This window comes from Pristiophorus japonicus, chromosome 11 (assembly GCF_044704955.1).
Source record: "Pristiophorus japonicus isolate sPriJap1 chromosome 11, sPriJap1.hap1, whole genome shotgun sequence".
Taxonomy (NCBI): Eukaryota; Metazoa; Chordata; class Chondrichthyes; family Pristiophoridae; genus Pristiophorus; species Pristiophorus japonicus.
In genome coordinates, this window is record NC_091987.1 from 391250 (window position 1) to 405625 (window position 14376).

Sequence of the window (14376 nt, forward strand, 5' to 3'; positions counted from 1 at the left end):
ATTGCTCCCAGTTTGGTTAGCCCAATCTATATGTAGATTAAAGTCGCCCATGATAACTGCTGTACCTTTATTGCATGCATCCCTAATTTCTTGTTTGATGCTGTCCCCAACCTCTCTACTACTGTTTGGTGATCTGTGCACAACTCCCACCAGTGTTTTCTGCCCTTTGGTATTCCGTAGCACCACCCATACCGATTCCACATCATAGGCAGTCCCTTGGAATCGAGGAAGGCTTGCTTCCACTCCTGAAGTGAGTTCTTTGGTGGCTGAACAGTCCAATACGAGAGGTGGGACAGATAGTTGTTGAGGGAAGGGGAGGGTGGGACTGGTTTGCCGCATGCTCTTTCTGCTGCCTGCACTTGATTTCTGCATGCTCTCGGCGTTGAGACTCGAGGTGCTCAGCGCCCTCCCGGATGCACTTCCTCCACTTAGGGCGGTCTTGGGCCAGGGACTCCCAGGTATCAGTGGGGATGTTGCACTTTATCAGGGAGGGTTATATGTATAAGGCACTGCAGGGTCACCATGCATCAAGATTTATTTAAAATCTAATGGCCTAGCATGCATCAAGATTTTTAGAATATCTAAATGCGATTTAAAAAAATTTTCATCAAAAGTCCACATTATTACAATTTGTTTGCCAGCTGCTGCACTCAAGTGTGTGAAAGTGTTAGCAATCTCGCCAACAATTGATCACAGACCAATATATGTATAGTTTCTAGGGGATTACAAAGGAAAATGCTGCGGATAATTAATAATCTGTAATAATCATGACCTGCTGATAACATGGAAGATGTAGGCATGACCTGCTCAATGACATGAGCTCTGGTCCAGATTAGACTAAAGGACCTAATGCTGGAGGTGATATTAGTTGGATTTAAAAAAAAGTGAGACATAACTAAACCCATTCAAGATGTGACGGTGAGTTTAATTTTCCACAGTGAGAGCTGTTGAGAGGAATGAGGCTTGAATGGCTCTTGGATCGGCTGGGCACCCCTGGCAGACATTTCATCAAGCCTTTTAGCTAGGCCTCAGTTTTTTTTTTGCTATAAGGGATTTATTAAATCCTTCCCTGGCTGGCGGTATTTTGAAATTCTCTAATACCTATTGATACGGTTTTTTTTAGCCTTTCATATGCAGTGGGAGTCTGGTTTTGCAAGGTTAGTGACGTTGGTGCAGATGGATTCAGTGCTGTTTGTATACATCACTATCACACTGTTTTGTGTGCAAGTGTTGTTTATCCTTGATTGCTGCACCATTGGAATCGGGCAGTTCTGTCGTCCACTTACTCATTCGGTGGTGCGACTCGTTCATGCATGGTTTGAAAGTGCGAGCCAATACGATGCGCTTAATTCTGAAATATAAGCACATTTAAACAGCCAAGCCATGTTTGTGCCATTGTGAAAATGACTTGGTCTTTGCGTCAACACAGACTGCACACAGAAGTATAACTTGGAGGTGAGGTTGGACAAATTGAATTGTGGCAGGTGACGTGGGATCATGCACCGGCTATAGTGTAACTGGAACCTCTGCAACAAGAACTTTTAAACGTTCCCTTTTGGTTTGACGGACCATTTGGGAGGTTGTTGAACTTCATTTTTAAATAAAGAATTTGCATTTCTATAGCGCCTTTCACGACCTCATGAAGTCTCAAAGCGCTTTACAGCCAGTGAAGTCACTGTTGTAATGTCGGAAAAGCAGCAGCCAATTCGCACACAGAGCTCCCACAGCAGTGCTGAAATAAATGACCAGATTGTCTGTTTTTTAAGGATAAATGTTGGCCAGGACAGCGGGAAAACTTCCTTGCTCTTCGAATTGTGCCTTGGGATCTTTTACTTGTACCCGAGAGGCCCTCAGTTTAAATTCTCATCCGAAAGACAGCACCTCTGACAATGCAGCATTTCCTCCGTAAGGCACTGCAATGTCAGCCTAGATTTAAGTCTCTGGCGTAGGATTTGAAACCACAACCTTCTGACTCCGAGGAGAATGTGCTGCCCACTACTTACCTGGCCAAGTAGTGATGAGGAGGAGACCATGTAACTAACTGAACACTGACAACTCGTACCATTCTAAAGCAGCCCGCTTTCTGGTACAGATAGCTGTAATTGGGGCAGTTGGTTTGATGCGCCACCAAGTGTCCTGCGTATTTCCACGCTATGAGCTGTGAAGCGCGAACCGAGTACTATAAATCCAGGAGGCAGCGAAAGTATTGGCTTGTCAGAGATAAATCACTTCGAACCATGGAATTGTACATCACAGAAGGCAGCCATTCAGCCTATTGAGTCTGTTCTGGTTTACAAAAAGAGCTATTCACTGTCCTTTCCCCCTACTCTTCCACTTTCCTTGTAAAAGATGTTGTGAATCCTTACCATCACTGTATCTGGTGGGAAACTCCCTGTCCTAAAAACCCCCTGCGTTAAAAAAATTCTCCTCGCCTCTCCTATTCTGCTGCTGAGTATCCCCTCGACTTAGTGACCTGTGGAAATAGTTCTTCCCTATTCGCCTTATCAGCACAGTCATACCTTTTCAACATCTCTATCAGAGCCACTCTTAACCACCTTTGTTCTAATGAAAGGAGCTCCAGTGTCTTTGGGCTGCCCTCATAATAAATTCTCTAATCCCCAATATTGTCCCGGTGAATTTACCCTCTTCAAAAAAAACCAAACCGACCCTAGTATTTTAGCTGCAGTCTAAGCAGTAATATGTTTAGCATTTAACTCTCTGCCCACTTCCACTCTGACCTCTCTGTCCTTGGCCAGCCACACTGTTCTAACAAGAGCCAGGCTTTTCTGGAATGAAATTAGGAAACGCTTTTACGCAGTGGTAGAAGTTTGGAACTTTCTTCCGCAAACAACAATTGATGCCAGATCAGTTGTTAATTTTCAATCGGAACTTGATCGAGTTTTGTTAACCAAAGTTATTCAGGGATATGGGCCAATGGCAGGTATATGAAGGTCATCATAAGTGGTCCCTCGTATCGAGGATAGAAACATAGAAAATAGGTGCAGGTGTAGGCCATTTGGCCCTTCGAGCCTGCACCAATATTCAGTATGATCATGGCTGATCATTCAACCTCAGTACCCCATTCCTGCTTTCTCTCCATACCCCCTGATCCCTTTAGCTGTGAGGGCCATATCTAACTCCCTTTTGAATATATCCAACAAACTGGACTCAACAACTCTCTGTGGTAGAGAATTCCACAGGTTAACAACTCTCTGAGTGAAGAAGTTTCTCCTCATCTCAGTCCTATATGGCTTACCCCTTATCCTTAGACTGTGTCCCCTGGTTCTGGACTTCCCCAACATCGGGAACATTCTTCCTGCATCTAACCTGTCCAGACCCGCCAGAATTTTATACGCTTCTATGAGATCCCCTCTCATTCTTCTAAATTCCAGTGAATATAAGCCTAGCCGATCCAGTCTTTCTTTATCTGTCAGGACTGCCATCCCGGGAATCAGTCTGGTGAACCTTCGCTGCACTCCCTCAATAGCAAGTACGTTCTTCCTCCGATTAGGAGACCAAAACTGTACACAATACTCAAGATATGGTCTCTCAAAGGCCCTGTACAACTGCAGTAAGACCCCCCTGCTCCTATACTCAAATCCCCTCGCTATGAAGGCCAGCATACCATTTGCTTTCTTTACTGCCTGCTGTACGTGCATGCCTACTTTCAATGACTGATGTACCATGACACCCAGGTCTCATTGCACCTCCCCTTTCACTAATCTGTCACCATTCAGATAATATTCTGCCTTCCTGTTTTTGCCACCAAAATGGATAACCTTACATTTATCGACATTATACTGTATCTGCCATGAATTTGCTCATTCCCCCAAGTCCCCCTGCAGCCTCTTAGCATCCTCCTCGCAACTCGCACTGCCACCCAGCTTAATGTCATCTGCAAACTTAGAGATATTACATTCAATTCCTTCATCTAAATCATTAAAGTATATTGTAAATAGCTGGAGGTCCCAGCACTGAGCCCTGCGGCACCCCACTAGTCACTGTCTGCCATTCTGAAAAGGATAGTTTATTCCCACTCTTTGTTTCCTGTCTGCTAACCAGTTCTCTATCCACGTCAATACATTACCCTCAATACTATGTGCCTTAATTTTTCACACTAATCTCTTGTGTGCGACCTTGTCGAAAACCTTTTGAAAGTCTAAATACACCACATCTACTGGTTCTCCCTTATCCACTCCACTTGTTACATCTTAAAAAAACTCTCGAAGATTTATCAAGCATGATTTCCCTTTCATAAATCCATGCTGACTTGGACCGATCCTGTCACTGCTTTCCAAATGTGCTGCTATTACATCTTTAATAATTGACTCCAGCATTTTCCCCACCACCGATGTCAGGCTAACCGGTCTATAATTCCCTGTTTTCTCTCTCCTTTTTTAAACAGTGGGGTTACATTAGCTACCCTCCAATCCATAGGAACTGATCCAGAGTCCATGGAATGTTGGAAAATGACCACCAATGCATCCACTATTTCTAGGGCCACTTCCTTAAGTACTCTGGGATGCAGACTATCAGGCCTCGGGGATTTATCGGCCTTCGGTCCCTTCAGTTTCCCTAAAACCAGTTCCCCCTTCTCGCTCGACCCTCGGTCCCCTAGTATTTCGGGAGGTTATTCGTGTCTTCCTTTGTGAAGACAGAACTAAAGTATTTGTTCAATTGGTCTGCCATTTCCTTGTTCCCCATTATGAATTCACATGATTCTGATGGCAAGGGACCTACATTAGTCTTCACTAATCTTTTTCTCTTCACATATCTATAGAAGCTTTTGCAGTCAGTTTTTATATTCCCTGCAAGCTTATTCTCATACTCTATTTTCCACCTCCTAATTAAACCCCTAGTCCTCCTCTGCTGAATTCTAAATTTCTCCCAGTCCTCAGGTTTGCTGCTTTTTCTGGCTAATTTATATGCCTCTTCCTTGGATTTAACACTATCCCTAATTTCCCTTGTTAGCCACGGTTGTGCCACCTTCCCTTTTTTATTTTTACTCCAGACAGACAATTGTTGTCGTTCATCCATGTGATCTTTAAATGTCTGCCATTGCCTAGCTACCGTCAACCCTTTAAGTATCATTCGCCAGTCTATCCTAGCCAATTCACGTCTCGTACTGTCGAAGATTCCTTTCTTTAAATTCAGATGACTTGCTTCCACGCCAAAAAGGGATGAGTTCACAGGTGTTTCAGTGAAGGACCTGATATTCCAGGTCCCGAACTACATCCTGAAGGGTGGAAGATGCCTGTGCGTGGATTTTTTTAACGTGTGGTGGCCGTTGCACACCAGCCACCACACGGGCTTGACAGAGCTAGGTCTTGGTCCAGTGGCAAGAATTAACCAAGATGACTGGAGACCAGTCTGCTAGTGCACACACATATCGCAGTGTTGGCTGGCCCGTGCTGCCCATGGGCCTATGCCTCTTCTGGGCCCCAAACTCCCACCTCTCCTGGGCTCCAATCACGTCACATCACGATCATTCGCTGCTCCTGTGCCCCAACCTCACCGTTCCTGATGTACCTGCCCACGCTCCAATCACTGACCAGTCATATGGAGGTAGGTCGCAGATGAGCCACGCTCTCACTGAATGGCGGAGCAGGCTCGAGGGACCGAATGGCCTCATCCTGTTCCTATTTACCTTACAAAGCTCACTGGGAGCTCGAGGAACAGCATCCCTTCTTTCAGCCGGGCACTTTACAACCATCCGGCCTCAACACTGAATTCAATAGTTTCAGATCATAAACACTGCTCTCATCTTTTTCAAACTGCAGCTGAAGGTAATGCTTCTGCTGTTGTCATTTACACCTCCTCTAGACCCATCGTTTCTTTCTTGTCCCATTACCACCCCCTGTTGCCTCGCACCATCCCGTTTGTCGTTTAATGTCTCCTGCCTTGCACCCTATCACAGACCTTCCCTTTTTGTTCTTTCCTCTCCTCCTTTCCCTGCCCCTTTCCCTTGCTTAATCTCTTTTTCCGTTTTGACGAAGTGTCATCAACCTGAAACGTTAACTCTCTTTCTCGCTCCATAGATGCTGCCTGACCTGCTGAGTATTTACAGAATTTTCTGTTTTTGCTTTATCCAGTACTCTGTACTCTTGCGTATAAAACAGTGGATCCCATATGCTTTTTACCTTACGTATAGTAAGGCAACACCATAAATGGGATTGCTCAATTCTTCTCATAAATTTCACATTTCCCGCTGTGGAATGCGATTTGAGGACAGGTTGCACAGATTAGGCTTGTATCCCCTTGAGAAAAGAAGATTATGAGGGAGCACAGTGATGATGCTACTGGACCAGTAATCCAGAGGCCTGGGGAATTTAAATTCAGTTAATTAAATAAATCTGTAATAAAAAGCTAGTATCAGTAACGGTGACCATGAAACTTACTGGATTGTCATAAACACCCAATTGGTTCACTGATCTACCTTCCTTACCTGGTCTGGGCCTATACTCCAGACCTTCAGCAATGTGGTTGACTCTCAACTGCCCTCTGAAATGGCGGCTCTCCCCCACCTTCTCAACGCCAATCAGGGATGGGTAATAAATACTGGTTCTGCGCACATCTCATGAACGAATAACAAAAAAAAAATAAGGGGTGATCTAATTGAGGCATTTAAGAGGATTAAAGGATTTGATAGGGTAGCTGGAGAGAAACTATTTCCTTTGGAGAGGAGGTCCAGAACATAATTCAAGGCCGTTCAGGGGTGATGTCAGGAAGCACTTCCTTCTCACAAAGGAAAGTGGAAATCCCTAACACACTCTCCAAAAGCTGTTGAGGTTGAGGGTCAATTAAAAATGTCAAAACAGAGATTGAGAGATTTTTGTCAGGCAAGAGTATTAAGGTTATGGAGCCAGCCACGATCTAATTGGATGTCGGAACAGGCTCGAGCCTACCCCTGTTCCTAGATTGACAGCGCTGAGATTTTGACTAGCAAGACGCCAACATCTCTATAATCTTTTTTAGGCTCTCCCCTCCTCCTCGATGATGCTGCGATGTGGTTTCATGGGCATTGCCCCGTGCCTTTCCCAGACATAGGAACAGGAGGGGATCAACCAGCCCCTCAAGCCTGTTCGGCCTTTCGCTTAGAGCCTGGCTGATTGAAAGCTATTTTTCATACCTGGGCCTGGATGGTGAGCACCGGCTGGATATTTGACCGTGAAGATCATCACAAGCCTGTCAGAGACATGCATGTTCCAGCAGTGGGTCAGCGCACTCCGCAAGCCGGAACCCGGACTGATGTTTCTGCTTCCTACCCCGAGCGGCCCGAGGCCTCCAGTGCGATTGAATTCAGCTGTTTGGGCACAGACCTGGGATCGAATCCCGGCCACCTTAGCTCATCCCTAGCCTCTGTTTATAAATTGAGGGATTACAGGTGGCCGGCTGGGTTTATTATGGCGGGTTGCCCTTGGAAACCTCATCTGGCAACAGCCGTGAGATGAGGGATTAACGGTGATACGTTGGATGTGATGGACCGAGTGTGTCTGTATGCACACCAAAGAATGTAGGACATCAGAGACTGTCCTGCAAAAGGACCATGAGGCAGGCCGATATAAACCATTGCAGAATATGCACCAAAGATATTAAAAGGGGTGTAGGATTTAGAGTATGTGACCTTTATGTTTTAGATAATAATTGAAACAAGAAATACTGGAATTCTGAAATGAAGACAGAAAATGCTGCAAATGCAGGGCAGGTCCTTGATAAGCTGAAAGAGAAAGTAAGTTCATCCGTTCAGGTGGGATGCATTTTATCTGAAATAGGGGAAATCATCGAACAGTCTGTCCTGAAATATGGACCCAGATCCCAGTCGTTGAAATGGAATTGCTTCTAACTCACTGTGGCTTGCAATGTGATGTGTCCCTCTCCCTCCACTTCAAGCTTTCTCTTATCTCCTGACTTTGCATAACCGGGGAGTGGAGTTATATTGGCAATCGAACCTTTCTATATCCTGTTCAGTGCCGGTCACTGGCTACCTGCTTCTATGGAACACTTGAATTAAAAGGGGCAGAAGATGTGCTCGGCAAAAATGACCCTCCTTTAGAGAGTCCGACAAGGTCTTTCTGAGCACTCGCCACAGACCTTATTGTGGTTTATATTTTCTCCCTTTCCCTCCAGAAGACATTCTCAATCCATGGGCGTTCGTTGCCCAAGTTGCTGTTCTTTCCGTGTGAGCCTAGAGTTGTATTTAATCTGTTTAATAAAGGCCACCATCCTAGCTAAACCCATTTCTATCCTGCAGCTCATGTAAGATCGAGGTCTGTTAGGTAGTTCAGCACAGAGAGACAGGGACCTTGCTGCCTTCTCTGAGAGACTTATCCAGTCAGCGACTGAACCCCTGAGGTGATGGCAGTGAGGGGGTCTTCTATCCCCGCCACGTACCTGTGGACTGAGGGGATGAAGTCAGCAGTCTGTGTGTAATCTGTCATCCTACAGTTTCCCGCAGTGAAGATAAAAAGCCTTGAGAGCTAGAATTTTGGAACAGAAATGGAAAATTGCTTGGTGAAAGATCTCGCTGGAAACATCAACACTGTTGCTCTTTCCAGGTGTTGACCATTTTATTTCCAGCAGTCATTTATTGTGTTTGATTTTTTTCAGAGTGTCTACATTTTTTTTTACACTTACTAAGTGTTTTTTGTTCTCTTAATGTTTGAGCTGCACCCACTGTGGCTCAGTGGATAGCACTCTCACTTCTGAGTCAGAAGGTCGTGGGTTCAAGTCCCAGTCCAGAGACTTGAGCACATAATCTAGGCTGACACTCCCAGTGCAGTACTGAGGGTGTGCTGCACTGTCGGAGATGCCGTCTTTTGGATGAGACATTAAACCAAGGCCCAGTCTGGCATCTGGTGGATGTAAAAGATCCGGTGACACTATTTCGAAGAAGAGCAGGGTGTCATGACCAATATTTATCATTCAATCAACATCACTGAAACAGATTATCTGGTCATTATCATATTGCTGTTTGTGGGAGCTTGCTGTGCGCAAATTGGCTGCCGCGTTTCCTACATCATCATCACAGGTGGTCCCTCGAACCAGGATGACTTGCTTCCACGAGTTCACAGATGTTTCACAGAAGGACCCGATGTTCCAGTCTTGAACTCCAATTGAGGGGGTGGAAGATGCCTGTGCGTGAATATTTTTAATGTGTGGTGGCTGTTGCACACCAGCCACCGCACGGGCTTGACAGAGCTCGGTCTTGGTCCAGTGGCAAGGGTTAACCAGGATGCCTGGAGACCAATCTCTGTTGCGCGGACCTAGCGCGCCCACATATCGCAGTGTGGGCTGGCCCGTGCTGCCCCTGGGCCCTGGGCTCTTTTGGGCCCCGTACCTTCATCTGCCGCACCTCCGCCACGATCTCTCGCCGCTCCTCCGCCATAAACATTCACCGCACCTCGCCACAAACACTCGCCGCTCATTAGCCCCCGACCTTCCCACTCTTCTGTACCTGGGTCCTGCCGATGTTACTGCCCACGCTCCAAAACGACAACCAGGATTTTGATGACGTGCGTTTCCTACATTCCAACAGTCACTACACTTCAAAAAGTACTTCACTGGCTGTAAAGCACGTTGGGACTTCCTGAGGTCATGAAAGGTGCTATAGAAATGCAAGTTCCTTTGCTTTCTGAGCTCAGTCCAGATCTGGGTTATTTGGTAAGAGGGAGGGCATGACTTAACAAACTGGATTCTCTGGGTCCTAGAGGTCCATGAAGGATTCTCTGGGTCCACCCCCCCCAGGGTCCGATTTCTATCCATCTGTCATTGGGTTTTTGCATTTTCTGTATGTGTTCATGGACTGACACCATTGCTCTTCTGTTGCTAATAAACACGTTCTCAGCAGTGGTAGCACTGATTTCTTTGTGCAGTTAACAGCTTGGGAAGTTAGGATGGGGATTCCCAGGGTTATGGCATTGTTTGCTAGGAATTTCCAGTAATTGATATTTGCAGGGTGCCTCGAAGAGTGTGTTAGTATTGTCGGGATTGAGGATCTCCGGGAGTGTGCCAGTATTTTCGCGGGGGGGGGGGTGGCGGGCAGGAGTGTTTGTAGGACTGTCCCAATTTTTGCCGGGCCTCCCCGGGCACATGCTAGTATTTTCAGGGGTTCTAATGTCTCAATATTTATACAGGCTCCATACACACAAAAGTTTGAAAAAAAAACATTGCCCTGGATAACTCTTGTGTTCTTGAATTTTCGTTCTCACAGATCCAGATAATGGCAAGAGATGGCACAGAAGAGAGATTGTTTGTCTGTAAGTAATTGAACATTTGTGGGTGAATATACAAAAATTTGTTTTTTTCCCCCCCCACCCAAATAAGTGCAGAATTGCTCCTGGAATGTTCCAGCAAATATTCAGAATAATCGGCACGATCTGCAATGCTTAATGCAACTTAGTGCATGAGGTAACCAAGTGCCGTTGCTTATACCACCCCCCCACTCCCGTTTTCATACTCCAACCTGAGTGTGGGGGTGCTGCCTGATCTTCTGTAATGAGGAATGGTCTGAAAATGACAAGTTTCTGGATACTGTTCAAACGGAATTCAAGAAATCGTATCAGTTAAATTTGGGGAAAACATGGTGGCGGAGTGGTTTAGACCTGGGTTCTTGTCAAGAACATAAGAAATGGGAGCAGAAGTAGCCATTCGGCCCCTCGAGCCTGCTCCGCCATTCAATAAGATCTTGGCTTATCTTCTACCTCAACTCTACTTTCCTGCACTATCCCCATATCCCTTGATTTGCTTAATATCCTAAAATCTGTCAATCTCTTTCTTGAATATAAAGAGAGACTTGGATTTATATAGCGCCTTTCACGACCACCGGACGTCTCAAAGTGCTTTGCGGCCAGTGAAGTACTTTTGGAGTGTAGTCACTGTTGTAACTTAAACAGTGGTAAGACTGTCATTTGCAGAAGGACTGAGCCTCCACAGCCCTCTGGGATAGAGAATTCCAGAGATTCACCACCCTCTGAGTGAAGAAGTTTCTCCTCATCTCAGTCCTAAATGGCCGACCCCTTATTCTGAGACTGACCCCTGGTTCTAGACTCCCCAGCCCGGGGAAACATCCTCCCTGCATCTACCCTGTCAAACCCTGTAAGAATTTTGTATGTTTCACTTCTCATTCTTCTAAACTCTGGAGAATATAGGCCTAGTCTACTCATAATCTCTCCTCATAGGACAATCCCCCTTTTCCAAGGAATCATTCTGGTTAAACCTTGTTAACTCCCACTGTGGAAGAATATCCTTCCCGAGGTAAGGAGATGAAAGTCCTCTGTCTGTCGGCTGTAAGGGTATCCCGGGAAACGAGTTTGGACTGGCCTAATCGGGTTCCTAGTGGGTTAGGGCCTACAGCACCAAACTGTCAAGATCCTGTCACTAACGATCAACCTCAGTCAGAGACATGGAGCGGGGTTGGGGCAGAAGGTCACACTGGTGCTATCTGAGCTTGGGGCTGAGACAGGCTGTTCAGGCACAATGAAGGGAGCTTTCCTCTGCATCTGGCTGCACTATACCTGATCTAGCAGTGTGACTCTGGGCAAGAGAAAGGGAGAATTACATTCCCAGCACTGACATCGCTCCCTCACTTTGAGCACATATAAAAAACTTGTGATTAAAAAATATTTAATTTTAAAACTGAAAAAATATTACTGCATGCCTGCATTAAAATATTTTCTGATAGCTTTCATCAGAGTTTTTGACCAAATTCCCCAATGGAGAGTAATGGTCAAGATGAAAGACCACGAAATAGGGATACAAGTCAGCTTGGCTCACATCATAGAATCATAGAAATTTACAGCACGGAAGGAGGCCATTTCGGCCCATCGTGTCTGTGCCGGCCGACCAAGAGCTATCCAGCCTAATCCAGCTCTTGGTCCGTAGCCCTGTAGATTACGGTACTTTAAGTGCACATCCAAGTATCTTTTAAAGTGGTGAGGGTTTCGCCTCTGCCACCCTTTCAGGCAGTGAGTTCCAGATCCCCACCACCCTCTGGGTGAAGATATTTCCCCTCATATCTCCTCTAAACCGCCCTCCAATTATTTTTAATCTATGCCCCCTGGTTGTTGACCCCTCTGCCAAGGGAAACAGGTCCTTCCTATCCACTCTATCCAGGCCCCTCAATTTTATACACCTCAATAAGGTCTCCCCTCAGCCTCCTCTGTTCCAGAGTAAACAGACCCAGCATCTCCAATCTTTCCTCCATAGTCAAAATTCTCCAGTCCAGGCAACATTCTTGTAAATCTCCTCTGCACCCTTTCCAGTGCAATCACATCTTTCCTGTAATGTGGTGATCAGAACTGCACACAGTACTCCAGCTGTGGCCTAACCAGTGTTTTATCATCATAGGCAGTCCCTCGGAATCGAGGAAGACTTGCTTCCACTCCAGAAGTGAGTTCTTTGGTGGCTGAACAGTCCAATACGAGAGCCACAGACTCTGTCACAGGTGGGACAGATAGTTGTTGAGGGTAAGGGAGGGTGGGACAAGTTTGCCGCACGCTCTTTCTGCTGCCTGCGCTTGATTTCTGCATGCTCTCGGCGATGAGACTCGAGGTGCTCAGCGCCCTCCCGGATGCACTTCCTCCACTTAGGGCGGTCTTGAACCAGGGACTCCCAGGTGTCAGTGGGAATGTAGCACTTTATCAGGGAGGCTTTGAGGGTGTCCTTGTAACGTTTCTGCTGCCCACCTTTGGCTCGTTTGCCATGAAGGAGCTCTGAGTAAAGCACTTGCTTTGGGAGTCTCGTGTCTGGCATGCGAACAATGTGGCCTGCCCAGCGGAGCTGATCGAGTGTGGTCAGTGCTTCAATGCTGGGGATGTTAGCCTGAATGAGGACACTGATGTTGGTGCGCCTGTCCTCCCAGGGGATTTGTAGGATCTTGCGGAGACCTCGTTGGTGATATTTCTTCAGCAACTTGAGGTGCCTTCTGTACATGGACCATGTCTCTGAGCCCTGCAGGAGGGTGGGTATCACTACAGCCCTGTAGACCATGAGCTTGGTGACAGTTTTGAGGGCCTGGTCTTCAAACACTCTTTTCCTCAGGCGGCAGATGGCTGGAGGCGGTGTTGGATCTCGTCGTCGATGCCTGCTCTTGTTGTTAGGAGGTTCCCGAGATACGGGAAGTGGTCCACGGTGTCCAGGGCCGTGCCGTGGATCTTGATGACTGGGGGGCAGTGCTGTGTGGTGAGGACAGGCTGGTGGAGGACCTTTGTCTTACGGATGTTTAGCGTAAGGCCCATGCTTTCGTACGCCTCAGTAAATATGTCGACTATGTCCTGGAGTTCAGCCTCGGTATGTGCGCAGACGCAGGCACCATCCACGTTTCTGTAGCTCGACGACAGAGGTTGGGGTGGTCTTGGACCTGGCCTGGAGACAGCGAAGGTTGACCAGGTTCCCACTGGTTCTGTAGTTTAGTTCCACTCCAGCGGGGAGCTTGCTGATTGTGAGGTGGAGCATGGCGGCGAGAAAGATTGAGAAGAGGGTTGGGGTCCTCCGAGCCAATTTTGGATCCAACTTGCCACTTTGCCCTGGATCCCATGGGCTATTACATTCATGACCAGTCTGCCATGTGGGACCTTATCAAAAGCATTGCTAAAATCCATATACACTACATCGTACACACTGCTCTTGTATTCCATGCCTCGACTAATAAAGGCAAGTAATCCATATGCCTTCTTAACTACCTTATCTACCTGGCCTGCTGCCTTCAGGGATCTGTGGACCTGCACTCCAAGGTCCCTTTGTTCCTCTACACTTTTCAGTGTCATACCATTTAATGTGTATTCCCTTGCCTTGTTAGACCTCCCCAAATGCATTACCTCACAGTTATCTGAATTGAATTCCATTTGCCACTGCTCTGCCCACCTGACCAGTACATTGATAGCTTTCTTCTTCATTATCAACCACACAGCCTATTTTAGTGTCATCTTCAAACTTCTTGATTATACGCCCAACATTTAAGACAAGTCATTGACAGCCATGATCATATTGAATGGTGGTGCAGGCTCGAAGAGCTGAATGGCCTACTCCTGCACCTATTTTCTATGTTTCTATACACCACAAAAAGCAAGGGACCCAGCACTGAGCCCTACGGAACCCCACTGGATACAGCCTTCCAGTCACAAAAACACCCATCAACCATTACCCTTTGCTTCCTTCCTCTGAGCCAATTTTGGGTCCAACTTGCCACTTTGCCCTGGATCTCATGGGCTTTTACATACTGGCATACAGGGCAGTATTGCCCTATGTTCAGAAGATTGCGGGTTCAATCCCCATTGCAGGACTTGAGCACATAATGTAAACTGTGTCTCCAGTGCAACATTAAGGGACTGTTGGATTCCAACATTTCTCTTTCAACCGTAAACACTCACTCCCTCCACC

At 46.5% G+C, this 14376-nt stretch overlaps 1 protein-coding gene across 4 annotated transcripts in view; it reads left to right on the forward strand.

Moving 5' to 3' along the window:
* Positions 1-14376, forward strand: part of prdm15 (PR domain containing 15) — a 134337-nt gene that overhangs the window by 7755 nt on the left and 112206 nt on the right. For all 4 annotated transcript variants that reach the window (XM_070893197.1, XM_070893198.1, XM_070893199.1 and 1 more), the window contains exon 2: positions 10211-10256. In XM_070893197.1, the coding sequence (XP_070749298.1) occupies positions 10220-10256 (37 nt within the window). In that variant the 5' untranslated portion in view covers positions 10211-10219. The remainder of the gene's footprint in view (positions 1-10210; positions 10257-14376) is intronic.